Source organism: Epinephelus lanceolatus, chromosome 11 (genome assembly GCF_041903045.1).
Source record: "Epinephelus lanceolatus isolate andai-2023 chromosome 11, ASM4190304v1, whole genome shotgun sequence".
In the NCBI taxonomy this organism is placed as follows: Eukaryota; Metazoa; Chordata; class Actinopteri; order Perciformes; family Serranidae; genus Epinephelus; species Epinephelus lanceolatus.
This window is the reverse complement of record NC_135744.1, coordinates 34,571,854-34,599,205: the sequence shown is the minus strand read 5'-3', so window position 1 is coordinate 34,599,205 and position 27,352 is coordinate 34,571,854. Positions and strand designations below refer to the sequence as shown.

General features: G+C 41.1%; 1 protein-coding gene across 1 annotated transcript; it reads right to left on the bottom strand.

Moving 5' to 3' along the window:
• Positions 1–1,386: 1,386 nt before the first annotated feature.
• Positions 1,387–7,236, bottom strand: spry4 (sprouty homolog 4 (Drosophila)). Its single transcript, XM_033649671.2, has 2 exons — positions 6,990–7,236; positions 1,387–4,464 (listed from the first exon to the last, which is right to left on the bottom strand). The coding sequence occupies exon 2, from the start codon at positions 4,411–4,413 to the stop codon at positions 3,265–3,267; it is 1,149 nt and encodes a 382-aa protein (XP_033505562.1). The 5' UTR covers positions 4,414–4,464; positions 6,990–7,236; the 3' UTR covers positions 1,387–3,264.
• Between the last annotated feature and the right edge of the window lie 20,116 nt (positions 7,237–27,352).

Genomic DNA, 27,352 nt, shown 5'->3' with positions numbered 1-27,352 from the left:
TATATCTATAAAGGGAACCTTTTATATGAGAGATTTTTTTTTCTTTTTGTTATATCTAAACAAAACAAAAGCACAGATCTCGTTCTTTAATCCCCAACATTGACATTGCAAAGGCATAAAGGAATGGAGTAGCATCACCCAGCTGTATGAGACTTTTCCTCTTGTTTGGGTTTAAATTAATAACAATAATAATAATAATAATAACAATTAAAAATAAACAGTGCCTGCAAATGTGCGACACAAAGGGATACGGGTGTGTAAAAGTCATAGCATTGTAGCAAAAGGGGACAAAATGAAAAGAATAAAAAGTTTTTTTATCATTGAGTTGTCGTTGTTGGATGATTTATTCCACACCTTGAACAGGCTAGGGAGCACATGTAAAAGTATAAAGCTAACGTGTAGTGAGGAGAATTACTCGTGCAAAGACAGAGCTGGGAATTAAAGTAAAGAAAGGCAGCTGGAAAGAGAGGTTCGCTGGTTAAAAAGATGGCACAGAACTACAAATCCAGAGGAAAAAACGAAGACAGGGGAGAAAACAGACGAGAAAGGGAGAGAAAGAGAGACAGACAGACTTGTCTTTCTCCCCCGTCTCTGTGGTATGACAAGTTTATGCACAGCAGCTGTGTTTGTCAATCAAGGCCAGGGGTGTTTGTTGGACTATTTCTTAGGGAGGAAGGAGGGAAGAAGAGAGGAAGGGGGAAAAAGCGAGAAAGAGAAAAAGAGGGGAGAGAGCTGAGACACTGAGCAGTAACAGCAGGAAATGGGTTGATCCGGATAGGGGTAGATTGTGTTCCCTGTGTGGATTCAATGAGTCCACAGTCTTTAGGACTCGGAGAGGAACCAGGGAATTAGCTTAGCCTCTCGACTGCTAATGAGCCATGGATAGCATAAACAGCAGGAGTTTTTTTTTTCGCTCTCTTCTTCTTTATTGCCGGGCACACTTTTCTAAATCAAGTGCGAGTGATAGAAAGATCATTTTTGTTACCCCTTCCTGAACCTTCCTCTCGCCGCCCTCCCTCTTCTCCTTTTTCTGACGACCTCGAAAACATCTTTATCTTACCCTCAAAATATATATCTAATATATTCTCTATATATTTTGTACTGAATTGTAGTTATAACGTACCATGCAATCTTTCAAGGACATTTAAAAGTCTCTTCTAAAGAACACAAATGTTGTGAAACTATTTACAGCAAATAACATTTCACCTGCATAGCTCTATTACTAAATATATTGTCAAAACATTTGTGATTTTTGCCGCCCACCTACATGTATTAGGCCTTTGCCCAGTCACACAATCATTCTCAATTTTGGCACCTTTCTCTCAGACTGAATTGCTAGGTTTTGAAAATATTGCCTCATACATTCAAGACTAAGGACAGTGTGTTTTTTTTCTTTCCTTTTTTTGTGTTTCCTGTGTGTGTGATATCAGCTTTGTGCAACGAGACAAATACAGGTATGAGCAAAGTTAGGCACCCTAATGGAAGTTAAGGGTCCGACATGAAAGAGAGGTGTGTGTTATGGAGCAACAAAGACAGTATGCCTTTATGCCAAACAGAAAAGGCCATCTGTATTAAAGGGCAGCATGCCTTTAAGAAACCAACTGCTGTCAACTCCCATTTGGCAAGAGTGCATAACAACTGTGATCACTCCGACAGCGAAGACAAGCTACTGTATGCTAGCTTCCTTTGGCAAAGTCCTAAGAACATCATGCAAGCCACAAAAATAGACTTTAGGAATAAAAGACAGACTGACTAACGTAGCTATGCAGCATAATGATTAGAGTTAATGAAGACACTGTGTGTAGAGGGGGGGCTGGGGGGCATGTGGACTAAATGTAGTGCACGCAAACGTAATGTGAGATAGCTGAGGTGGTTAATACTGTGCTTTAGTACATCCTTTAAGGGGTTTGCATCTTCCTAAAAAGGTTGTGCAAGTGGCAGGTTTGATTTCGACTAGATACGAACACAACAACAACTTTGCTATGCCGTCTCTCCCCCCCTCTTCACTCTCTATCACTTGCATCCCCTCTCCTCTGGAAACATTATTTTCTGGCCAGTTTGTCTCTCACTTAGCTTACTCGTTTTAAATTATTCACTATTGCCTTTTTGCCCCTAAATGATTCTTTGCTGTCTTGTGCAAAGAGGAAGTAGACCAGGCTCTTAGGCAGTTTAGAAATCAACATGCTGTAGGCCAAGTTCTAGAGAGGATTACTGAAACAGTCCCTGAGAAGGTTGGGTGTACTTTTTTTTTTTTTTTTACACATTTCTCTACGATACATCGACTTCTAGCACGGTGGGTAACCATTAGACTAGAGCATGCAGTTCATGACATGCATTACCTCTGAGGTGATTGGTGAACAGCATTCAGTATCTTTTAGAATCTCTGGGCTTCACCCCCCGAAAAATAGAAAACACACTGTAAAGTGATTATCTCTCTCATTTGCAGTATGACTGCTTACGCACAATACAGAGTGAGAATTATGGGAAATGATTATATTTTTAAGTCTCAAAAGGTTCTTATTTTTTACAGCTCCTCCATGGAGATTAAAACTTGGAGATAAAATGTTAGCATTACCAAGCTAGCATCTTTAAGCTAACAGAGGAAAAATGGCGACACTAAAAGATGGTGATCATCATAATAGTGGAGAGAGTGAGTGAGTAAGTGGTAGTTTCACTCTTGCAGTGGCCTATCATAAAGCCACAGTATAGGTAATCACTTGTTTTCATGTTTGTTCAGACAGAAGGACACTGGGCTGTGCTTTTGGGGGTGGGAGGGGATGGGAGCGTTGAGATATTTATCTCCATCAAATAACTTTTCTGTTATCCGAGGATCAGCAACCAGCTTCTGGTTAGTTACCGTTACAAAATTAGCTGAGAAATACAGAGCAGCAGAGAGGTACAATGACTTTGTGCCTTCAGCCATCTTTGCAAACAACACAAACACCAGTCCCACAATCTAGTCTCTTCTTCGTCTTCTTCTTGTGTCACTCTTACAACAACAACAACAAAAATATTTCAGGGGGGCCTGTTAGCTATTCCTACTATCCAACTCTCTCAGGTCAGGCCCCTTTTGATCATCCACCCTATCAAACACAGGTCAAGAAGCCATTTAAGTACCTTTGTTTTACATAAGTCACCTTCCAGCAGATTAATGGGGTAGTTTAAGGGGTTGGTGTTGGATTGTCCTATCCATAGAGAGCAAGCAAGTACTGTGTGGTCCTGTCCGTTTTTAGCGAGGCCACTGCTAGCCAGTTCGGTCCACTATCATGACCCCTGCTGCTGCTTCTCTAGCGTCCCAACTTTTGCTTCCACGCCTCCGTTTTTACACACAGGGGCGCTCATGCCTCCCTGGGAGTTCTTGCAGCGGCAGCCGGGCCTGCTAACATTGTCGTAACACTTCTGTCCCAGTTTGGCCAGGCCCGTAGCCGGCAGATAGCAGACCAGGCAAGGCAGGACAACTGAAAGGGCAGCCATGAAGGACCAGCGTGCGCAACAGTTGGCCTGGGAGCACGAGCAGGGCTTGTCGGCACAGGAGCCCTCATCGTCCTCATCCTCGGTGCAGTGGTAGAAGATCCCTTTGACCAGGCACATGCAGGTGGCTGTATCCACCAGGCTCTGAGCAGAGCACAGGCACTCCTGGTTGCAGACCCAACAAGAAGGTAGGGTTCGGGGGAGCGTACACTCCGTGCATCGGCACTTCCCGCAGTGCTCGCAGAGAAGGAGGTGCTTCTTCTCGGCCGGGGAGGAAGGAATCAGCGCCAACCCCTGCTGGCCTCCAGTGGTGCACACGCCTCCCACGGGCATCTTTGCAGACTTGAGGTCCAGCGATTTAGAGGAGGAGGAGCAAGACGAGGCAGAGGAAGAGGAGGTGAGGACTTTCGACTCAGAAGAAGTGAAGCAGCCTGGAGTTCGGGTAGTGATTGTGTTCACTGGGCCCTGGTGGGGGTGCAGGTTTGGGTGGTGGTCTACCGTTGGGGTGGGTGCAGCGTGGTCCAGCAGTCTCTGATCAGATGAGGTGCTGCTGCTGCTGCTGATAGAGCTGGGCCTCCCACTGAAGGAAATCCAAGGGTGGGTGGTGGTGTCCTGGTGAGGGTGGGGCTCGCACCTGCCCTGCTGGTGGTGCTGGTGTTGGTGATTGTGATGGTGGTTGTGGTTTGCCCCCAGGAAGGCCTCCTGGTTCTGACCAAGCCAGGTGATTCTTCGGTTTGCAGACTTCTGACTCGGGGGCTGCTGGGAGACGACGGCCGGGCTGTCGATGTAGTCGTTCTCCACATGCGAGGACTTTATTTGGTCAATGGGGTAGATGGTGAGAGGGTGCTGCAGGCGGCCATAGGGCACTCGACTGTCCAGCAGGGGCTGGGATATGAGGGAGGAGGACACTCCGGGGATGTGGTGGGGAACCCTGGACTCCATGTGTAGGCTGGTGCCTCGCACGTCTTCACTCTAAAGCAACATTTAGCAAAACTGTAGAATGACAAAAGAGACAGTTATGACTGGCTGCATCTTTCACCATTTTGATTGTCTTATATCTAAACAACTTATTTATAAGTACAAATAAAGCAGAGCAAAGGGGACATGAAAAAAATAACATGAATAATTTTACATAAAGTTATTATGTCACAAAACTATCCAAAGAATGATAGCCAGGTTCGCTGTAAAGAGCGAGAGCGAGAATGCATGCCTTACTTAGTCTTTAACCAAACTGGGTTAAGTTGACGTCAAAACCTTTGTTTTTTTGACATAATGAAAGAAGAAAACATCCTGTCCATGCTGTCGAACTTGTATTTAATCACATATATTACTGTCTATTGAAAGGTCAGGTTGCAAACTGTAATTTTTACCCTCTGTGGTATAATTTCAATTTCCTGCTGCTTTGCACTGCCTCTGATGATGACTAACCAGTGCTTTATGTCACAATTTAACTGCTTACACTACTCTCCTCACATGATTAAGGCTTTTCTGTGCGGCTTTAAATAACTCGCACATTGACTGTGTGCAGGTATAACTAGATTTCAAACTAACGCCTCCAACAGCACGTAAAACGGTCATCTATTGCAAATAGCTTACTTCACCCAAGACATTTATTAAATCTCTAAAACCAGAGCGTTTCAGCGTCTCAATGGAAATCTCTTTCAAGGCCGGATCCCTGCAATAATCTGAATGTAGAGTTTCCAAACGATCTTGATCTTTAGACTGAATACCAACAGGGTTTCAAACCTCCTCTATTCTAACTTTGACATTAGAACAATAGAAGTTGGGCTCTCATCGCCTCCTTTCCAAAGAGCAGGGAGCACCAGAGAGCAGGGCTTGCATGCAAAAGACTCAAAGATGCAAAACAAGGCAGAGCAAAGAGAGGAGAAGGTTGCCAGGAAAGGGACTTCAACAAAGATCTTGAACAAATGAACAAGAGGCAAAGGAAATTAGGTCTTGGTATAGAACCACACATTAATAAAGCAGTAACATAATTTTACATATAATTGTATCTGGTATAAATCGTCTCTCGTGGTATGTGTAAAGTCTGAATCAGAGAGACAGGCCAGTCTAGCAATTTGTGAATGGATCCGAATTTGTGAACTGCAGGTTTTTGTGAATGAAAGCTGCTGGCTGCACTCGGTGTTGCAAGCATGAATCAATGCGCTCCAGTCATGATGAGCCTGAATGAAATCGGTTTCATCATTCATCTCACCGATGAACGCTCGGCAGCAGGCAAAGACCTAACCTACTTTACAGAAAACCAAAAGATGATTGAAGACAAACGACGCAGCACAGCCGACATTTCCACTGACCCATATCTGTGGTGTTTAGCTTCTTGCAAAATACCCCACAAACCCATCTCATTCACACCATAAGACGCATCATGGATACCTGGATATTTCCAAGGACCTATAAACTGCTGTCTTGTGGTTCACTATCCCTGATCGATGCGCTGTTTTATATAAAAATGTGTCAGTAGTCGCCACAGCTGTGCTTTGACCGTCGGCGTGTGTTATTTTCCTTTTCCACAGATTTGCAAAAGCAAATGGTTGAGAAACCTGTTGCGACATCGCTGGCACCGACACAAGCGCCTGTGATCGTCAAATGTAGACCATTATGAGCTCCAAGCCGGAACAGTGCGTGTTCAAGTGCGTGTATGTGCGTGTGTGCGCGTCCCTCCCTTCAATATGTGAATGGACTGAGTCATAAAAACCGGAGGCGGCCGCTCAGCATACTCAAATAGCATGTTTATATAGGCATTGTAACCACGTATTCAACGCGGCACCCTTAGTATCTGTCAATTGATCAAATTATGACATTGATAAATAAAAATGGTACAGTGTGAGCCACCGGGCAGACGGTTCGGGGGGTAGTTTTAATCCGAGGTGGTTAAATCTGTAGTTTGATGCGTAAACGTGGACGTTATCGTCCATGGCAACCAAAAGAAGCTGATTTAAGACATATTTATACATTTTATGTGGGATAACAGGAAAAGGTAATGGCAAAAACACCTGACACAGCCGACATGGTGCGCCTATCAGGCGGTCGCTGCAGCGAGAGCGAGACACGCAACTGAACCGCCCGAGATAGACTGGAACATGAACAGGCTTCAGAGAGGACGGAGATGGGAAAGAGGATCAGCTCCGCCGCCTTTTATCGTGACAGTGGCTTTAAAGGAAACCACAAAATTCGCCGCTGTGTATATGGACATGCGTATATTAAAAAAAGAGGTATTATGGGCAAGTAACGCTTAAAAACGCGACACTGTTTCCCCTCGCTGCGTCCGTTGGTACAAAATAAGTGGTTAAATATTGACTCAAAGTGCAAACACGGGTCCACGGAACAGCTTGTTGCAAAATAGAGTTTGCAGGAGCGTTTTCATGCCTGTGATCCAGCGGATTGAGGAGGACAGTCAAGCGTAGGCAGCAAAGGCACTGAATACTCGGCTTGTGCAGCCACACGTTCACAAGTCACACACATTAAGCGACGAGATAACACCGGAGGTGATCACTTACTGTGGTTTCAGGATAAAATTTTCATGTCTTCGTTGCGCACGATGATTGCGCGCAGGCTATAGTCCAGTCCGAGCGAGTGAGTAGCTCCACAAATGGCGAGTAAAGGTAAACTCCAAGTGTTCCAGGTTGTGTGGGCAAGGTAATGCGAAAGGAGAAGCGGGTCTCCTGCACTATTCTCCACTCGCTGGTGCGTAAAAGGCGACTGCGGTTGTGGACGCAGAGCTGTGGATTTGATGTTGCAACCACCGAGGGGGAGGGAAGTGAGTTTTTATGAATGGGAGGGTAGAGGAAAGGAAAGGGACGGCACTGCGCAGATGCCTCGGCTTTTTTTTCTCTCTTTTTTTGTGAATGGGAGGGCAGAGCGATTCGGGAGGGCTGAAATGCGGAGGTTACATTTTTATGAATGGGGAGGACTCCGAATGGCATTGCGCAGGCGCGATGCCGAGATTTTTATGAATGGGAAGAAATGGCGAATGGTGTGTGTGTGTGTGAGAGAGAGAGAGAGAGAGAGAGGGAAGGGGGGGTGAGGGAATGAGGAGGTGGGGGTTTTTTGGTCACAAGGGCAATGTCAGGCCTGATTTACATAAAGAGTCGGCTCATCGGCTGTGGTGCCACCCTCGCTTTATTTTAGCCTGTTAATTTATTTATCTATGCAGCTCGTGCTTCCTGCAACATGTTAAAGGAGACGTGATTATGGTGGTGTTGTGTAATAGATGAGAGGGAGAGCGAGATGTGAGGGGGCTAAATCTGCAATGAATGATTTTTTTTTTCTCACTGCTGGCAAATCTGATCTCTGATATTATTCTGATTGGTGCCAAAAAAGATGAAGACGTAGCCATGGTCTACATTTCAGGACACAACACATCTCAGCTGAACCACAAGTCTGCAGGAATATGATGAATAAAAGAATATGACGCTATTTAAATCAGTGTCTCCTCAACGATTATATCAGGACACCACTTACTCTCTCAGATCTCATACCTTGGCTCGATTATTCTAAATAATGGCCGCTCCCTGTGTGTTACTGTTCTATCTAAAGCCGTTTATTGCGAACAAGGACGTGCCCTTCCTTCCTCTGCAACAATGTGAGGTATGACTACAGCTTCTATGGTAGTGTAAAAAAAAAAACAGAGGAGAAGAGGAGAAGGAGGAGGAGGAGGAGGAGGAGGAGAGGAGGAGACGGGTGGGGGGTTATAACGCCTACTCTGAAACGCAAACCAGCATGAGGGCAGGCAGGATTCACAAAAGGACAGGATGTTGTTGATTTGTACCGAAACCACACGGAGGAAATGAGTGTGAATTTCCTTTCTCTCTGACATCCCAGTGTGTGTGTGTGTGTGTGTGTGTGTGTGCGCGCGCGCGTGCGCGCGTGTGAGATTCCCTGCAACCCCCCAACCCCCCCCCCCCGCTCCCTCAGCTTGGGGCTTTTAACCAGTCAAAGGTTAACAGTTGCCCCATTATCCGTTTGCACACATCACCATGGCAACCACTACACCTCCAAATTGGGATTATTGTTTTGGAGAAAGATAGAAACAGAGAGAAAGCGAAGGAAAAAGTGAATTTACTTCTATATATTTCTATATCCTATAATATTCACTCTATGATATGTCTTTAATAATATATAGGGGTTTTCTGTGTGACTGGACTGCTCATGCAAGTTACATTATTTTTTTCTCTTTAACCACAATTTTAATAGCTTATTGTTATATTATTAATAGTATATATATATATGAGTATTTTAATGTTTATTTAGCGGTGCAATACACACTACATGTATTGTACCAGATATAATTTTCATTTTCAGTAAGTAAGTAAAACTAGGGTGTTGTATGTAGGCCTACTGATTGTAAAGCCATTTGTGGCACATTTGTGATTTTTTGGCCACATAAATAAAACAGACTTGACTGCATTTGTACTGCAGCACTTTTACACAGTACATATGACAAGTACAAATAAAATAACACATTTAAATGACTATATTTAGGCTCTATAGGGGACTGATGAGGTTACAGTAATTATATTGCACGCCTGGTCTTGCAGGCTACTATTTTTTAGTAGCATCACTCCAATAGCTACAGTACAGTATTACAAAATTACAGTATTATTACAGTATTTAGAAAACAAGATGATAGTGCAGACTATAAAGCTGTATGGTTTTACTTTCTGTCAGCGGTAAGGTTATATTTTAAAATAATGGAAGCTTTCATAATTGACCATTGAATATGTAAATCTCAAATGGCAGCGACTCTTTCCTTTTCCTTACATTTTATTATCTCTCCCTCTCTCTCTCTCTCTCTCTCTCTCTCTCTCTATCTCTATCTCTATCTCTGTCTCACACACACACATGCACACACATTGGGAGATGCACAAAGCCACATACTGCAGATACTTGCAGATTTCTGTGCGCAGCTGTGTGGCTCGCAGGCATGGCCCACATGAAGTGCTTGTTGAATTGTAGATTTCTTGTCGGTGTGATCATCCAGGCATACATGCACGGAAGGGAAGGCCTAGATTTCTCTCCAGAGTCTTCCCTCCCAGACCTTCCTTCCTGCCACATCTGCTGGCTACTGCTGTGAGCCTGAGATTACTAATGGACAGCCCCATCTGCTTCCACAGCAGTTTGACATATTTAATGGTAAAAGTGTTTTTTTTTTATTTCACTGTGCACACCTAACAAAACCTTCATTATTCATAGTTTTAAGATTTGCTTCTGTTTGATTATAATTTCTACTAAAAATCTACTAAATCAAATTACAATGTCAATAGTCTTTTTGTTTATCACTTAAGTCTATCACTTGATGTGTTTCACTAATCTATTGGTATTTGTCAGTGTTGTATTTCCTGACTGCTCCCAAGACACAATAATCAGAGAAAAGCTGGTAATTGCTCTGTGTGTGTGTATTTGTGTGTCTGTGTGTGTGTGTGTGTGTGTGTGTGTGTGTGTTTGACAGTGCTTAAATGCAAATGGAAGCAATAGCTCTAAGGAGTGCTCACAGCTAACATCAAACACTTCCTGTTGCAGGTAAGTCATCATTTACTTCGTCCACCATCCCCCCTCGACACTTCCCAATACGCACCTCTCACCAATTAACAGTTGTGTGGGGCTCTGGCTGCAGTGCTACAGCTCCAACTTTCTGAATGCCTTCAAAGTGCATTTCACACCAGGTCACCATGTCTGCACAGCTTTCCTCACAGGCATGAAACAAAACCGTGAAGAGAAAATTTAGAACTGATAATCACACAAGAAGTGACTCATTACAGAGGATGATAAAATGCTTGTTTATAGGATCTGATAAACATATACAACATATAGTAAAGAGAAGCTCACTGCTTGATTTTGAGTCATGTTTCAGGAGCAGATGTGGAGCAAATATGCTGGGAAAAAAGTTGTTTAAATCTTCATATCTCCAACTTCAGTTACTAAAGAATTCCCCATCAAAACTGTAAAGTATCTGACACAATATTAGCAGTAAAATGGCTGTGTTTAAGATTAAATACAGTCGGTTGAGAGACAGTTACAGGCACACAGAAAACTCAAACACTCTCTAGAGTTCTGTTCCTGAGCTGGCAAGTTTGCTTTGCTTGCTTCCTGTAAATATTTGTGTTGTTAAGGAACATTGAGCAATCCTATTCTACCTTCTAACTGTGAGAACTGGTCCTCGGGTGCATTCAGATGAGTGACATATCAAAACAACTCTGCCTAGTCATGATGATACTCATTCCTGTTGTGGAGCATAATGTTAGTCAAACTTAGAAAAAGGATGTTGATCCAAAGACGGATTCAAGGGAAAATAGTGAGGAGCCCCACAACGTTATGTATCATCAGAGTATGATTGGTTTATTTCAAAGCAAAGCATTGATTTCCAACCAGTGGCACTTAATCTAACCCTAACCCCAATGAATTTATTATTAAAAATATATATCCACATATTTGTGTTAGTGAGGAAAATAAACCATCAAATAGGATTCAGTTGGTGTGATGCTGATCTTTATTAAATCTAAACCATTTAAACCACATGGGGACTGAGAAAGTATGTTGCATGTAAACTGGTTTGCGAGTAAGCGAGAAGTTGAAATAGTTAGCCAATGGATGAATGGTTGATACAGACAGTAAAAGGTCATGAATAAATGGTTGAAATTGTAATACAATAGTATTAATAATAGTAATTAGTAATAGTAATAATAGTAATAATAGTTTAACAGTTAAAATAGTTAGCAAGCTAAACAGTTGAATGTTTTGGACAAATGAAATAGCTACTGGATAGCAGTTAAAACTTCAGGTCTGTGACGTGGTGCTTTGGGTCCGGAAAACACGTTTTCCCATAGATTTACACCGTGAAAGTCATATTTCTCAGTCTTTTGAGGTACATCAATGTCCCAGTACAAACAACACATTCTCACTCTGACCTTTATTAATTAATTTAACATTTAACATTAATTAATTTAACATTTACATACAGTCTCTTTCAAAATAAACACATTACGTCGGTACAGCACCAGGAATTGACTTGTTTTTTTCTTTGACAACAAAAACACATGGTTGGGTTTAGGCAACAGCAGCATGTGGTTAGGTTTAGGGAAAAGGAACAGGGTTTAGCTTAAGAATCTTATGGGCAAACACTCTCTCGGATGAAAGTTGGTGTTTGTTGGACCCATCCACCACCCATCCTGCCTGCCCCAGTCGGACTTTCACCACCTTAATTTTCATCCTCATCCCACTGCATGTCCCTCTGACCCCACCAGCTGCCATTAAACTGTAGCGTATCATGCCAATGATATAGGCCACCTTTGTTGTTGCTTTCTGACACTGCAAGTCACTGTCCAAGCACCGGATTTCTGCGACTTCGGATTGAGACCAGGCTCGTGCAAAAACTTAAATAGTCCTTTTTGAAATCATTATATGTTATGAGTTATTTTCCAACTGTCATTCAGCACAGCAAGTCTGAGACTGAGTGCTTAGGAGGCAGGGTTAAAAGAAATACTAGTGTGCCTGCTCTTGGGGCCAATGGTTTTGGAAGATCTGTATCCGACAATCAAAATTTTTTGGTTTCATACACCACTGAGCAACTATAAATAAATGGGGCCACAACTCCAATGCTGTATCCAGTTATCTTTATACATCTATGGTTCAAAATTTAGTTAAAAGTAATGGATAAATGGTTGAAACAGTTAGCAAAAAGTAGGCTAATGAATAAAAATTAGCAAGCTTAAAATAATGAAATTATACATCCTGTTTCTGTCACTCCAACTAAATACAGTGCAAATGCAAACTTGATCAAAACCACCAGACATTGACTATTCAGTCGTATGAAAAAATGATTAGAACGTCATTTTCATTTAGCGTGATGGGTGGTGTAGAGCTCAACTGAAATGGCGCTGGGGGTTGGGAACTGCTGCAGCAGAGAACATCACCAGTACTTGTGTTTTTTGTAAACTGCTACTGAAAGGGTGGGTTTTTCTTTTAAACAGTAGGGTTGACTTTGGGCCAAGAGTAACAGAATTAGAAAATGTAATGACGTGTTTAAACCTACAGTAACACTCACATGGAGCAAGCTGAGAGCTGCATTGTAGAAAACTCTATAGTTTGCCTACAGTAAGAGGCGGATCTCGACCACGAGGCCATGTAGCTTCAACTCCTCAAATATTGACTTCCTTCCTCGCTGCCCGCCTGGTCAGGAGGTGTGTTTGTGTGCTTTGGAGTCAGGAGAGGTGTGTGGTGAGAGAGGTAGGAAGAGGGGGGTAGGGGCTCGTGTACGTGTGGTTGTATGAGTCTGTGTGTCCACATCCATCAAAATAAAGAGTTTGATGACTTTGGCCTGCCCTCATTGCACCATAATAGGATACATTAGACCTAATTCACTTAGAGCCATTAGAGAGCTAGAAAATTCCTGTAAAGGAATAACATCACACAGGCCAAATCAACTACACTGGCTCTGCTGCCTGAGGAATTGTACAGGTTGTTCTGTAATAAGATCATAACTATTATATTACTTGTAATCAAATATATGTTTGTAGACTTTGGAAGATCTAATTACTATGTAAAATTCTTGACACCAATCACACCAGTTTCCCTTCAGTATCTATAATTAATCTATCAAAAGTTACTTTAAATCAGCTTTAAAGTAAAGTTACAGTAAATAAAACGCTGGTGAAACAGTATGTTGTACAGATAGATACAGAAACTTTAAGTATGTGCAAAAATAACCTCCTATCTGCACCTATTATGTCTTCACTTGTTTTGCTCCTTCTAAATGCTTGAGTAGATTTTGTTATGCTAAATTTTTTTATGTAGGCTATATGTTTTGAAGGCATGTCTAACTTTTTAGTTTTAAAAATTTTAATCATTAATTAACGTCAGATTTCAATGTATTTTTTTTATATAAAGCAGGTATAGGTGCTGTATAAATACTGTGAAGGAATCAAAACACTCAGTACATAGAGAAGTGTACACAGTCCGTATCTAGAGACTGTGCCTTTAATGGAGCTGTCAGGACTTCCGTGAAGGTGTGATGTCACAACTATACTATGTAGACCATTTCAAACTTGAAAAATAAAGATTTTAAATGTGACCCTTTGTATTTCCTGTTTGAATGTTTAAAGCCCACTTCAGACCAATGATTCGTGACACACATTCTCATTGATTAATTGGCACTGGCTATTTATATTATTGTGCCGAATTTATTATCAACACAGTCCATCTGATGCTCGTTTTGTATGTTTTTTGTCGTTTCATCACTACTACAAATGCAACTGTAGCCACTAACTCACTATTATTATCCTCATTCATGTTTTAAGAAGCTACAAATTATATTCATGCACAAAATAAGCAGGAAATCAGAACGTAAGTACAAAGAGTCGTTGCATAGAGATGATACACCATCTCATCTAGTTGCATTGGTGTGAACCGGCAGACTGCATTGCAAGTAGTCTCCTGTTTCAACTCGTCTCGTCGCCAATCTTTGGTAATACAGTGTGTGTGAATGACATCAGCTGACAGGAAGTAAACCTGGACCCAAGCTGTTGCCTAGCAATGCAATTCCAGCTCTTCTATAGAGATAGAAAGTGCCGCTACAGTGCTGTTACAGTCATCCCCTCGGCTGCAGTGACGATGCAAAGATGTCGAGAGCGCAGGTGTGGAAGAATCAGAAACAATGACTAATCAGAGCAGTCTGGACTTTTTCAGAGAGGGGGCTTAAAGAGACAAGGGCTTAAACAGAGATACATGTGTAAGAGATACTTACATATGTATATTCAGGCAGACAGTATAAGGCGAGTTTTATGAACAATAAAATATGTAAAAATGTTCTAGTAGAAACCCAAGATACAAGTATAAGCCTGAAAATGAGCACAATATGGGACCTTTAAACTATTTCTTTTACCCCTCAAACAAGCAGGTCTTTTGTTGGTGTAGTCAGCTCTTACACGACTTCAGTCCACATTATTCTAAAAGAGCTTTTGCATGAGCATTTGACATTTTGAAAGGAAAACTTGTGACCAATAATTTGACATGGTTACGCACGAGGAAATGGGTTTGTGGCTCCAGATAGTCACACCCATTGTTAGAAAAGCCCTGTTCCGTCAGTAGCGGTCTGTCCAGATCAGCAGTGAGACCATAGGACGCTGTTGTTTTTTTCGCTCTGGGCAGCCATCCCAGGAAATGTGGCCTCACCTGGTCTGGGTTGGTCATACTTCAGACAGCTTTAAGTAGCATATGCCATTTAGCAGAAGCCTTTCTCTATGCTATTACAGGCAAGAGTATTACATAGAGCATAGGCCCTCAAAATAGCAACCTCAAAGTAACTCTGAATAGCCCGCAACCCCTATTTTGTCTCAGAAGAAGATTTTGTCTCAAGGAATGCTCGCTGAAAAGATTATTCTTGACAAGTAGGAACTTTATTTCATAAAAGCATAAAACAACAATCCTGTAATTAGTGCTTACACATGAGAAAAATGCTTGGAAATAATTAAATGTGACATCAAACTCCATCAGCTTCATTTTGCCGGTGACTCTCAGAGACCCCTGAGGATCTTTGGTTTGGAAACCTCTGACCTCGAGGTCAGGTAGACTATATTTTTACTTGATGACCCAGACACAGTGTCCATGTTGACAAGCATCTGCCCTGCTGAAATGCTCTCGAGCGAGACCCTGAATCCATGTCAGCTGACCCTGACCTCTGAACTTCCTGGGTTGGTGGAAAAGTGATGAAAGAATTTCCCTGTAGGGATCAATAAAACCATCTCATTAAAACACTGTGATACATTTTTAGCACTGGTGGTCCTAGAGGGAGTCACATGCCTTGGTTTTGGAGGGCCTAAATGTCTGATTTCTTCTATTTCAGGATGTTTTAATTCATTGTTCATGCTTCTACCTCTTGTAAAAGTAATGCAATATAACTTGCCATGTAATCCTGAACCAGATGGCCTGCGATCATGTGACCTATGCACTGCAGGCTGTTGACTGTCATGATGGTAGCAAACGATGAAGTCAGATGATGTAAAGAGCAACAAATACCATGTACGCAGGAAGTTTGAGTTGGTGGGTGGGTCAAACAAACAGCTTTGATCCAGGAGATAAGGTTTGTGTCCTGTGTAAAAAACAGAAGTAAACACGTACGTAACGTCACGCCACATCCAACCACAATTCTACATAATCTAACCGGTACCAGGGTTTATTTGTAACATATCAAAGGAACTGTGTGCAGTTACCATCCCAAGTGTGTTGTTATGGATGAACATCGGGAATAAGTACCTCCAAAGGGATATAAAGTATAAAGAAGTTGTGTTTTTGAAGAGCATCTTACCTCTGTGAAGGTGATACTCTTTGTGTCTAATGTTGGCCTTCCTTCACACTGCATTTACATGGTTTTGAGTTAATAAATCTAAAGCTGAATTACTACACTCTAATTGTGCTTTTACTGCAAATGAAAACAGTTGTTGACCATGAATTTACAGCAGCGCTTCTTCTATGAGTTAGCTGCTAATTGCTAGTAGCTGATTTTTAAATCTCCTGCGGTGGGTTGCATGCATAACACATTGTCAAAACGTCACACCCATGCCACCCATGATCCTGTCGTTGACATGGACAGTTTAATTACCTTTTCATTTGGAATGAAAGTTCATTCCTATTAAAAGTCATCTTGCAAAAACCTAATTTGGAATGAAAATGGCCAATACGACTAAAAATTCAGTCCAATGTAAGGGGCTGGAATATTCCGTTTCTAATTCCAAATGAAAGAATTTCTCGCACTTGTATACACTCATTCCTCTTTAAGTTCATGCCGGTCTTTCTGCGCATGCTCGTTTCCTTGTCCTTCTGGTGCGATGACGTATATAGCGCGCACGTGACTTGTTGCACTCATTTCTATTTGCCAAAGCATGGTCTTCTATCTTCCTTCTTCAAACTTCTACCTCCCTTCTCCTCCTCAACAGATGAAGCATTAGCAGAACAAGGTTGTTGTCGTACTGCTGCTTCAAGAATATAAGCAAAACAAGCAAGAAAAAGGCACTAAGAAGGGCATCTTCAAGCATCTTGTTATCCGGAACGAGGACTACAGTGTTTTCTTCCGGTAAACGTAAACACGTAACATCCGCCCCGCCCCCTATCCAATCAGGAACCTTCCCTGCCCCAAACCTTGCACAGACCCGAATAAAGGCGATTAAACTGATCCCCTGTGTAAACCCTCATTCGGAATGAATGTTTCCCATGTAAACTACCTGGAAAAACTTTAATTCCAAATGATTTCATTCAGATTTATTTCATTCTGAATGAGAAGCTATCATTTAATTGCACCCAATGTCACAGATGCACCTTGTCTTTAAAATGAAAATGCCACTACTACTCTTAAATTGCATTTGAAATTTGAGTGTTCACATGGGATAAAACATTTTGCATCTTTGGAACTGAGCATCATTCAGACAGTGTCGGACACTAATGTTGAAGTATAGATGAAAAGATGTCTAATTTCATATTTGACTCCCAGTGCACGATAACATATATATATACATGCACAGAAAGACATCCATGAACATACAGAGCATACAGAAATCACACACACACACACACACACACACACACACACGAACACACATCACTAACTTGGCCATCCATCCCTGTTTCCATAGTCAAGCGGCTGGTTGATATTATGTCTAATTCCAGGCATGTAATTAGTGTGTAGCCTGGTCTGGTTCTGTCTGGGTCAGTCAGACTGTGTGTGTGTGTGTGTGATTGGTGTGTGTGTGTGTTGAGTGTGATGTTAGCCAGCACAACAGGATGGGATGCGGACTGCACCACTCTTAGCTGAACCACACATGAAGGGCAAATAGAAAACACGTTACTATGCTAGCACACACACACACACACACACACACACACAGAAAGAGAGAGAGTAGGTCCATCCTTGGTGCACTTGTGCCAAGGATACGTAAGTAGTCATATGCACAAATACATAAATAGCAAAGAACAACCAATATGGGCCCAATGCTTTTTACCAGGCAGCCGCAAAACATACACATCACTCATATTAAAACTCATGAATGTGCCAAACTAAGCACTCAGACAGACAGAAGCAGAGTTCTGACTTTCAAATTTAGTTGAAATGCTAATGCGCCCTGTCCCAGCCAGTATTAACAGGGTACATCAAAGACAAAATAGGATATATATATATATATATATATATATAAGAAAAAAAAGCATGTGTGGGCAACACGTCGCATGTATGAAACCAATTCTGACATCAGTAAAAATCTTCCAATATCCATGGAAATTACAGAGGGGGGAAAAGATTCCCAGACTCTCAGGGAAAACACCATATTTTTACCATTTTCATGCAGAGTTGGATCTGTGAACGAGGTTTTATATGTTTCATTTTGTTTATATATGAGCTCTTTGTGGTATATTCTAATTTCATTTTGCAGCTCTTTGATGTATGCTGTAGTTAAGTTACTTTTTATTTCTAGTACTTTCCCTGTTCATGCCGTTTTAAACCTGTCCTCATCCACATCAAAGGTCTAAGAAGAAAAGATCTGGTACAGATTTTATAGCCCTGAGACATGAGGGAAAAATGCAAGTATGAGTATAGTGCAGAGGGGTACCTACCTCAGATTTGAACTTAAGATGAGTACTTGAAGAATTGTGGTATGTGTGTGTGTGTGTGTGTGTGTGTGTGTTCATCCCTGGGGTGCCTGGATGATATGTGCTCACAGCGACACTTGGAATGCCCAGAATGTGAGAGGTGGCAAGGAAAAGTGAGGGCCTTTGTAGCCACGCCCCTGATGGCAGGTCACGCTTCAGTGATTGGTTGGTCCCTGGAGGTCGGAGTGCAGTCGGGGTCCTGTCACTCCTCTGAAGAAATGTCAAAGGTCAACTTCCTCCGGAGCTCTCCTTTCCTCCCTTCGCCCGGTGGGGTTCTTCCAGCTTAGACGAGAGCCACAAAGTCAAAACTAAGCCATTTTCTTCAGGAATGTTTCAGCAGAACAGAACAGAGAGCTTTACTGCTAAAATCTCTCAACTTTATATTTTTTTACTACATGTTTGCAAATATAACACAGAATCTTAGAGCCATTAAGGATAAATATCTTACTGTGGTTTGAGTTTGATGCATTAAAGTATAATCTTAATATTCTCTCGAATTAGTCATTTAAACCCACTGTGTTCCAGTGGTTTCTACATTGACTGTTACTGTAAAATCTAATTGTTCTCTATCTGCTCAGATGTAGGTGTTTTAGTAATGTGTCACTTTCCAAAAGGGTGGTGATAGTTGAAGCTGATATGCTGCTGAGGAATGATGGAAAATTATAATGTGACCACAGCAAACTATTTATAGCTCAGAGACACAATAAACACCCCACGGAAAAGGACTTAAACTCTGGTACAGCTTAATCACAAGCAGCTATGACAGATTGTCAGGGGTTATTTCTGATCAGTCTACCTTTCGTTAAAGGGGCGGCTATAATGCTTTTCCTTATTTTCTGTCGCTAGTACTGTGTCCATTCAAAACATGCCTGTTCAGACTGGGCCGTACGAACAACTGCACGTCTTTGGGTCCTGCAATACACCGGGGCCCCTAACAGCTATAGATTAATAATGGTGTTTAGATATGAAAAATATTGAATTATGTTGCTATTCTTACTCATTGTACCTCGAAATAACTTACAGAAGGGCCCCAAAGCACTTAAAAAATATGCAACTCAACAGTATACTACCTACTGTGTATTTCTACTAGTACCTCAGACTTCAGATTCAGATTTCACTTACAAAATCTAATAGTTAAAATATGATAGATATTATTCATTAATAATAATTCATAAATCTGTCCAGTATTATATTAAAATCAATTCAAGTAGAGTGTGCCTTCATTGCTTCATATTGTTCTCCTCCTGCCCAGGGCTTCATGCATCCCTGAGCACATGCATTACATTTTTTTAACACCTGTTTGGTAAGTGCCACAGAATAATTTGAGTGCTGACAAAACTTTCAAAGTCATAACAGTTTGTTATAAGTTAAAAGTTTATCGAAACTAATTTCATCAACAATAGTTTGTCTATTTTTAAATTTTTAAAACATTAGGCACATATAAAATGATTTTCTAAGGGTTAAGTTGTTGAATATTTCTGGACACTTCATTGTGTGAGAGTGAATTTATTTAATTTTTTCCCAAAAAAGATGCCCCTAAATTATGCCAAAGCACAATTTTGCTCAAACTAAATGCTATATAACCAACATATGACCATTTATATTTGAAGTGTTTTTGGAGATATAGCACTTACTAAGAATGAAGTTGTTGTAGACTATCTCTTTTTGGTGTTGCACTTTGTAGACGTTTCCTGCTCACTTATCTCACTGCACATAAAGAAGACAGCTTGTTTGGATGAAATGTAGCTGGTTGTCTTGGTGGAAAAGAGGCGTCATTTATGTTTTAACACCGCTTTGCGCATGTAAGTCATTAATCTGGGACGTTCGAATGTGTTAATATCTTTCCACCAAACTGCTGCCTGTTAGGCAGTACTGACCTCCTTTCACCCCCGGTTTTAAGTAAGTATGGCAAAGAAATACACCACAGATCTCAGCCACTCGCGGTCAAAAACACAGTGAAATACACATTTCATAGATTCAAAGTTTATTAATATTGAATGTGTCACAAATCCAATCGACAATGCACATCCCAACAATACACCCGCCCAGTGTGAAGATGATCAGATGAGCGTTTCTTGAGATATGTGAAGGACACACAGAAAGACAGATAGACAAACAGATTCCCTGCTTCATAGTTAGATCCATGATGTTACAGTGTCGAATATTCATGTTAAACTAAGTTTTAAATAATGAGGTAAATGTATGTAAAAGTAATCAGTTCCTAAAACGTAAAACCTCAGACTTCAGACAGTTGTGAGAACCGTTTCCAGTGTTTTTTTCTTCTTTAGCTAGTGACAGATTTCTTTATTTGATCATCTTTTCCAGGCACGCTACTGCAGGTGCTGACATTTCATACACTGCTACATGTAGCAACATGCTAACATCAGGGAAACATGTAATCTTGCTTGTTGTTGTTGATGTTAATTTCTTCCGGTTGTAAAGATTTTGATACAGAAGCTATAGTTGGTAATTTCTCATGGGTAGAGAGTGCCGCTCTGTTACAGTCATTCTCCAGCTGCAATGAAAATGCAGTGACACGTAGGACCTGAAAACGCTGACCAGTCAGAGCAGACTGGGCTTTTTCGGGAGGGAAACTTAACGAGACAGAACAGAAAAAGAGCATAAACATGTTGAAGTAAAAACCCGAAATACAAATATGAACCTGAAAAAGAGCACAATAGGTCCCTTTTAAGTTACATAATCATTTAAAGGATGACTTATTCAAATAAAACAGTTTTTTTTTCTAAGATGGTTGTCAATGCAAAAAATTAAAAGTTATCTTTAGCTTATCCATATCTTTTACTTTGTCCTGGGACTTAAGCATGGTCATTTAATAACACAAAGGTACCTACAAGGTTAAACTCATTCAGTGTAAAGATCACAACAATATATTTTAGAGCTAACTGCACCTCTTCTGATCTCTGACCTCTGCACAGCTAGTTTCAATCTGTTGTCACAATAATCGGAAAAGCCATGTTATATTACATGATCTGAATTTGTGAGAGCTGGTGACAAATAAACTAAAGAAGTATACAAATTATGACAGTCATACATTATCATTCAACAGCATTTTCTTTTTTTGAATGCTGCACTTGTGTTGTCACATTGCTGAAAATGTTTCCTTGATTTCATTATGTTTGGTTTGTTTGCTTGTGTTTTCTTCAGTTGCAGTTGATCTGCCATGGACACTGTACAAAATGTGTGTCATTAAAATAAAAGAAATTACATTAGGAGAAGAGGTACATGTAGCACCAGTGCTGCTTTTAAAGTCGAATGAAAGCCATACACGCTGTCTCAAAGCCAGATAACACACTGGTGAAATCCACACCAAATCCACAATATGTTCCCTATTTTTAGATTGTCTGTGAACCAAATGTATTTCAGCCTGTTTTCTCTGCTCTTTACGTCTTTGTGTCTGCTCTCAACAGTGTTAGATAAAGGTGAGAAATAATCATTTAGTCATGTGAAACAGGCACAAATAGAGACCAGCAGTATTGCAGGCGAGTTATCGGCACCCCAGAAGTTGTGATGGCTGCAGCATCAGCAGTATCCAACTTCAGCTCACAGACACTCTGATGACAAGCTTAAATTAAGCCTTCAGAGGAGGGAGGGGAGGACAAGAGGAAAGGAAAGGAGCAGAGGAGAGGAGGAAAGACAAGAGGATCAGGTGAGTGGAAAAAGGAGGTAAATGAGAGGAGAGGGCAGGAGGACGGAAGAGGAAGAAGAAAAGAGGGTAGATGAGAGGGGTGAGGAGATCAAAGGCGAGGAGGAAGGAGATGAGAGGAAGACAAGGAGGAGATGAGAGGAGTATAAAGTGATTTGGGGGGAAGAGAAGAGAAGAGGAGCAGAGGGAGGAGATGTGGCAGTGGAAAGGACAGGAGATGGCGAGGGATGAGCGTGAGACAGCAACTTCCTGTGAGCCATCAGTCTGGAGATGAACACAAGGAGGATAAAGTGGGTGGCAGACAAAGAAAATCAGTTTCATGGTGGGAACACACCCGCAAAGATTTCCCAATGTAGTCAGCTGTGAACTGGTCATACATAAAGAAGCACATGCTTATGAAGGAATGTCTGGGAACAGGGTTAGACTGACTCAAGCCCAACGCTGGGCTTTTATTAAATAACTGATGTCAGCTGCTGACATAGCAGACACTGCTTTCCGTTACCTGTAAGAGACTATAAACCTGCAATGAAGTTTTATTTTCTTAACAAATTTTATTATATGTTTAAGTGACCCTGAGCTCCATTGTTTTCAGCAATCCCATGTTGTTTTGAAGGAATGTGTTTTTGGGAAGTAAACTGTCTTGAAGAGAGACACAGTTAGCTTAGCTAAATATAACGACCTGAAGCAGGGAGAAACAGCTACAGCTAGCCTGGCTCTTTAAACCAGCACCTCTAAAGTGGGATTTATACTTCTGTGACGAATTGTCAACATACCTACAGCATTGGGTCTGAGTTGACATAGAGCCAACGCCGTAGCCTACGCTGTCGCCTAAAGAGCATCTCCCCAGAATTGTAACTAGCCTACACGTTGCAGTGACGCAGACCTCCTGACAATAACACAATAAAGCCCCCACAAAAATAAGTCTTGTGTGTGATTTATCCTGGCTTCATATGAGCAGAGGAAATGTCCGGTCATTGCTAGGCTAATTTATACAGTGTAAAATGCCATAGACTTGTGCTAATAACGTTAGCATATTATATTTGTTTGGAAGGATGTTTAGTATTCATGGGTACCAGTGACGTCATGTCGACGAGACCGTCGCCATATTTGTGTCCAATTTGACCGTACCCCTCAGTTTCGCTATGGCAGTACACACCTCACACTTAAACGAGACAGAGAGACAACGATATTTGTTAAAAATTTCCATTATTGGTTGCGACCCATATTTAGTACCCTCAACAGTATGGGAACTGCCCATTGGTTCGACAGCCCATTGGTTCGACATCCCATTGTTCCGACCATATTAAACTCATTACTCCGAAGTCCCGTTGTTCTGAAATCATCATGATGCCCTGTGGTTAAGGTCTGGTTAGGTTTAGGTACAAAAACCACTTAGTTAGGGTCAGGAAAAGATCATGGTGTGAGTTAAAATGAAAAAGAAAGTGACAAACACATAAGCCGTGAGCCTGCTCCGCCTCAAGCCGGTCGCGCCGCACCATACGCTGTCGCGAGACGTTCAGCACCGCGGACAGTCGGACTAATGGGATGTCGAACCAATGGGCTGTCGAACCAATGACATGGACCCAACAGTATTTTGTCCGCTAACCTCTGCAACACGCTGTGTGTGCGTGTCCGTCTGTCCGTCCACCGGCCACTTCATTAGGTCCACCCGTGCAATCTAATCCAACAGCTCTGTCATACATTCTACTTTATGAAGCTTTTTACATTTTCAGTTTTTGTTGACATTGTCAGAAAGGTGATAATTAAACTTTATGTTTATTATTAAGGTTGTACTGGGTGGTGCTGGCGTACTGGAGTGTAATATATTAAAGTGTTCCTAATATTTTGTCCCCCTCAATATATGTTAATAGATTGGGCAAAATTATGAGAACACCGCACAATATAATGAACTCCAGTACACCAGCACCATCCACTATGACCTCTATCATAAACATAATGCATAATTATCACCTTTTTGAAAATGTCAACAAAAACCCAAAATGTATAAGCTTCGTAAAAATAGCATTTATGACATAACCATTGGATTGGATTGCATTAGACCACACAAGTGTTACCTAATGAAGTGGCCGGTGAGTGTGTATTATATTTAAGGACCCACACCACGACAAGAGTAGGTATGAATAATAGTTAATTAGTGACTGACATCAGCTCAAAACACAAGCTTTTGAGTGTACCATAATCAGATAACGTTAGCTAACATTAGCATAAGACAATGTGAATCTCCATTGAGGTAGCTAACATCACGTTAGGTAACGTAGTGTCAGGCTGTCGGCGTTAATTATATGGCATCTGAAGTTAATCATGTTTTGTGTGTTTTGTAAGGGGTTTTCAAAGACTAAAATAAAAATTAGATAGCGTTGAGGACTTACCGGACACAAAGTGTTGACTGCACAACCTGGAGTTAATGTTAGCTGTTGGCTGCCAGTGGTCTCTTCTTATCGCAGCCAACCATTTATTCCGCCGGTCTACATCCTTTGGGATGGAATAAAACTGCAGTCCGGGGTTTCTTTGTCAACTAGTATCACAGCCAACAGCGCAACATATTCCTGGCATCCTTCAAGTAACATACATTTTCGGTCTCTCGCTGATTTTCCTCGTACTCTACTTGTTTTGGTAATGTGACAACGCTGTGACCTGTGATCTGACTGCTGTGAGCGGACACAAATATGGCGGCGTGGAATCACTATGACGTCATGTGGTCTTGATGAATAAGACAGTTGTTCTGTCAGTGAACCTTGTGAGTTGTAATGGAGCCGAATTTTGTAACGTTACCTTTGTTAAATGTTGCTGTTGTCCCTGGCTTCATATGAGTAGAGGAAAAGTCCGCCAGCTGCTAGGATAATTTATACAATGTGAAATACCATAGGCATGTGCTAAAAACATTAGCAGGTTGTATTTGTGGGGAAAATGTGTCCAGCAATAGACAATTACTTTGTCTGTGAATGCTGCGAGTTACAGTGAAGCAGATTTATGTACTTGAGTTTGAAACTGTGTCCATGAAGCCATGTTTAATGTGTGTTTTGGGTGTGTTTTGAATCAACTAAACTTTACGGCACTTCAGAGAAACCCCGCTGCCGATCTCTGCATAGGCTCTGCATAGAGCTGACACACAAATACATACCGCTTAAGGGCCCTGACACACCAAGCTGACGGTAGGCTATTGGTCAATGTTGGGCAGTAGTGGCCTAGTAGGTTTTGCTGTGTGTCTTGCACTGTTGGCACTAGTCACCTTTTGTGGACTTTTTTTTCTTCTTGGCCGATTAAGCATTTCGAATCAGCATTTCTACTGTCAGTGTATGAAAGTACTCTGATTGTTCAGCTCAGTGTATTAGAAGATAAATGTTAATAAGAAAAGCAAACAAATGAATAAAGTCAAGAGAGTTTAAAATAAAAAAAATTGTTATGTTAGGTAAGATTATATTTTTTAGCCATCGAGCTCTTTGGAAGAAATGATTTGCAATTGTGTTGTTGTTTGCTAGCGCATGGTAAATATGATTTGTTCTTTCAACATCAGGTTATGTTGTAAATATGCTAACTGGCTAACTAGAATCTTCTTGACCTGTCCGGATAAGGTTGTTAATATGCTAACTGGCTAACTGGCATCTTCTTGCCCTGGCCGGATAAGGTTTTTAATATGCTAACTGGCTAACTGGTATCTTCTTGCCCTGTCTGGACAAGGTTGTTAATATGCTAACTGGCATCTTCTTGCCCTGGCTGGATAAGGTTGTTAATATGCTAACTGGCATCTTCTTGCCCTGGCCGGATAAGGTTGTTAATATGCTAACTGGCTAACTAGCATCTTCATGCCCTGTCCACTTTATGTTTTTAATGTGCTAACTGGCTAACTGGCATCTTCTTACCCTGGCTAACTGGCTAGCGTTTTCTTGTCCTGTCCACATTATGTCTTGAGTCACTGCACTGGACAAGAAATAGTTACAGCACATGACTCCCCAAAAAAATACAACTTGTCATTTTTTCTTTTCTTTGTGTAGTGATTAAACAAAACGAGTTATTAATTTGTTAATAGCTATTTCCACTGGTTTCCAGTTTTTATGCTTCACTAAGCTGATCAACTCCTAACTCTGGCTTCATACTAAACACAGTGATATTGATCTAATTTGAGGCAAAATATAAAACTATACCTTTAAATTTTGTTCAGAGGGCTTTCAACACCAGATATGCAGCCATGGGAAAAAGGCTGGACTTTATCAGTTGTGCCTTTGAGACACCAAAGGCCCTGGAATGAGTAAGCTGAGCAAATAGGGCTTGCTGACTCATTGTACCATCCTCTAAAATCAGTAAAAATAATTAATCATGAGTAATCTGTAAAGGTGTACCAATCTGTAATGGCTGTATGTAAATCCGATTTAGCCCCTGAGAGTTTTGTGTGTTTGTGTGCATTTGTGTCCAGATGTGAGCGGAGTGAGTGTGCTTCACAGTCCTCTGATTAATATAACAAGATCTCCTCCTGAGCTGAGAGGATGTGGCTCAAGAGGGATGCTTTGACTCACGGGCTCTTTCATTGTGATGGATGATGAGGTGGTCAATTTCCGAACTAAGGCCCAGTCAATACAGGATATGAATCAGGATACGATTCAATATGAAATGAAAATAAACAGCAGTTCTTCACTATAGGGTCTATTTTTACATGATACAATTCTCACTGAAATGAATCATCTCGGCGTCAGGAGCTGACTCAGTGATAATGATTATATCCTGACAGTCGGCTCATTGTAGACTACAAAGAATATTTTTCTGCATCGGATGAGCTGTCACTCAGTGCATTCACATGTGCCTGTGTACCTGGTTAAATTCAGCCATCTGCAGTAAATCAAGGATTAAGACAAGCTTGGTTAACAGAATTAGAACAGCATCAATTCTTGTCACAAATACGTGTAACACGGTTTATGGTGAGGTTTTTACAAAAGCATATATGCATAACAAATGGGCAAAATATGGCTGGAGCAGAAATGGGGAGGGGAGACAGGGAATTAAAACAAATAAACAAATGAAGCCAAAATAAATCTGAATAAGTCCGTTTTGGAGTTAGACCAAATGCTCAAAATTCTGCCTACAGTCTGATTACCGACATACAATATGAAAACACATTCAACAAACCTGTTTTCTTGGTTGCATGCAAATTATGTGATGACAAATAATAATAGTCATACTTTGTGTAACCTCTGCTATTTGTCACACTATAATGAAGCCATAGTATGTATAATACGTCTTCTAAAGATGTTGACAAATACTGTACATGAATAAGCACATTAAATTTCATTTTAACTACATTATAATGTGTTATAATCAACTTTTCACAGGTTAAAATGCTAATAAATGATATATGGGAATGATATTTATAATTTTTGGGCAAACAAACTGATGTTATGTAGGGATTGATATGCATTTTTCTCTAAAGGTCCAATGTTTGCATGTCCTAAATTGGTCATTTATCTTTTCTAAAAGTCTATTGTAAAAGATTTAGGGGGATTTAGTAGCATCTCATGATGAGGACTGCAGATTGCAACCAGCTGAAACTTCTCCCGG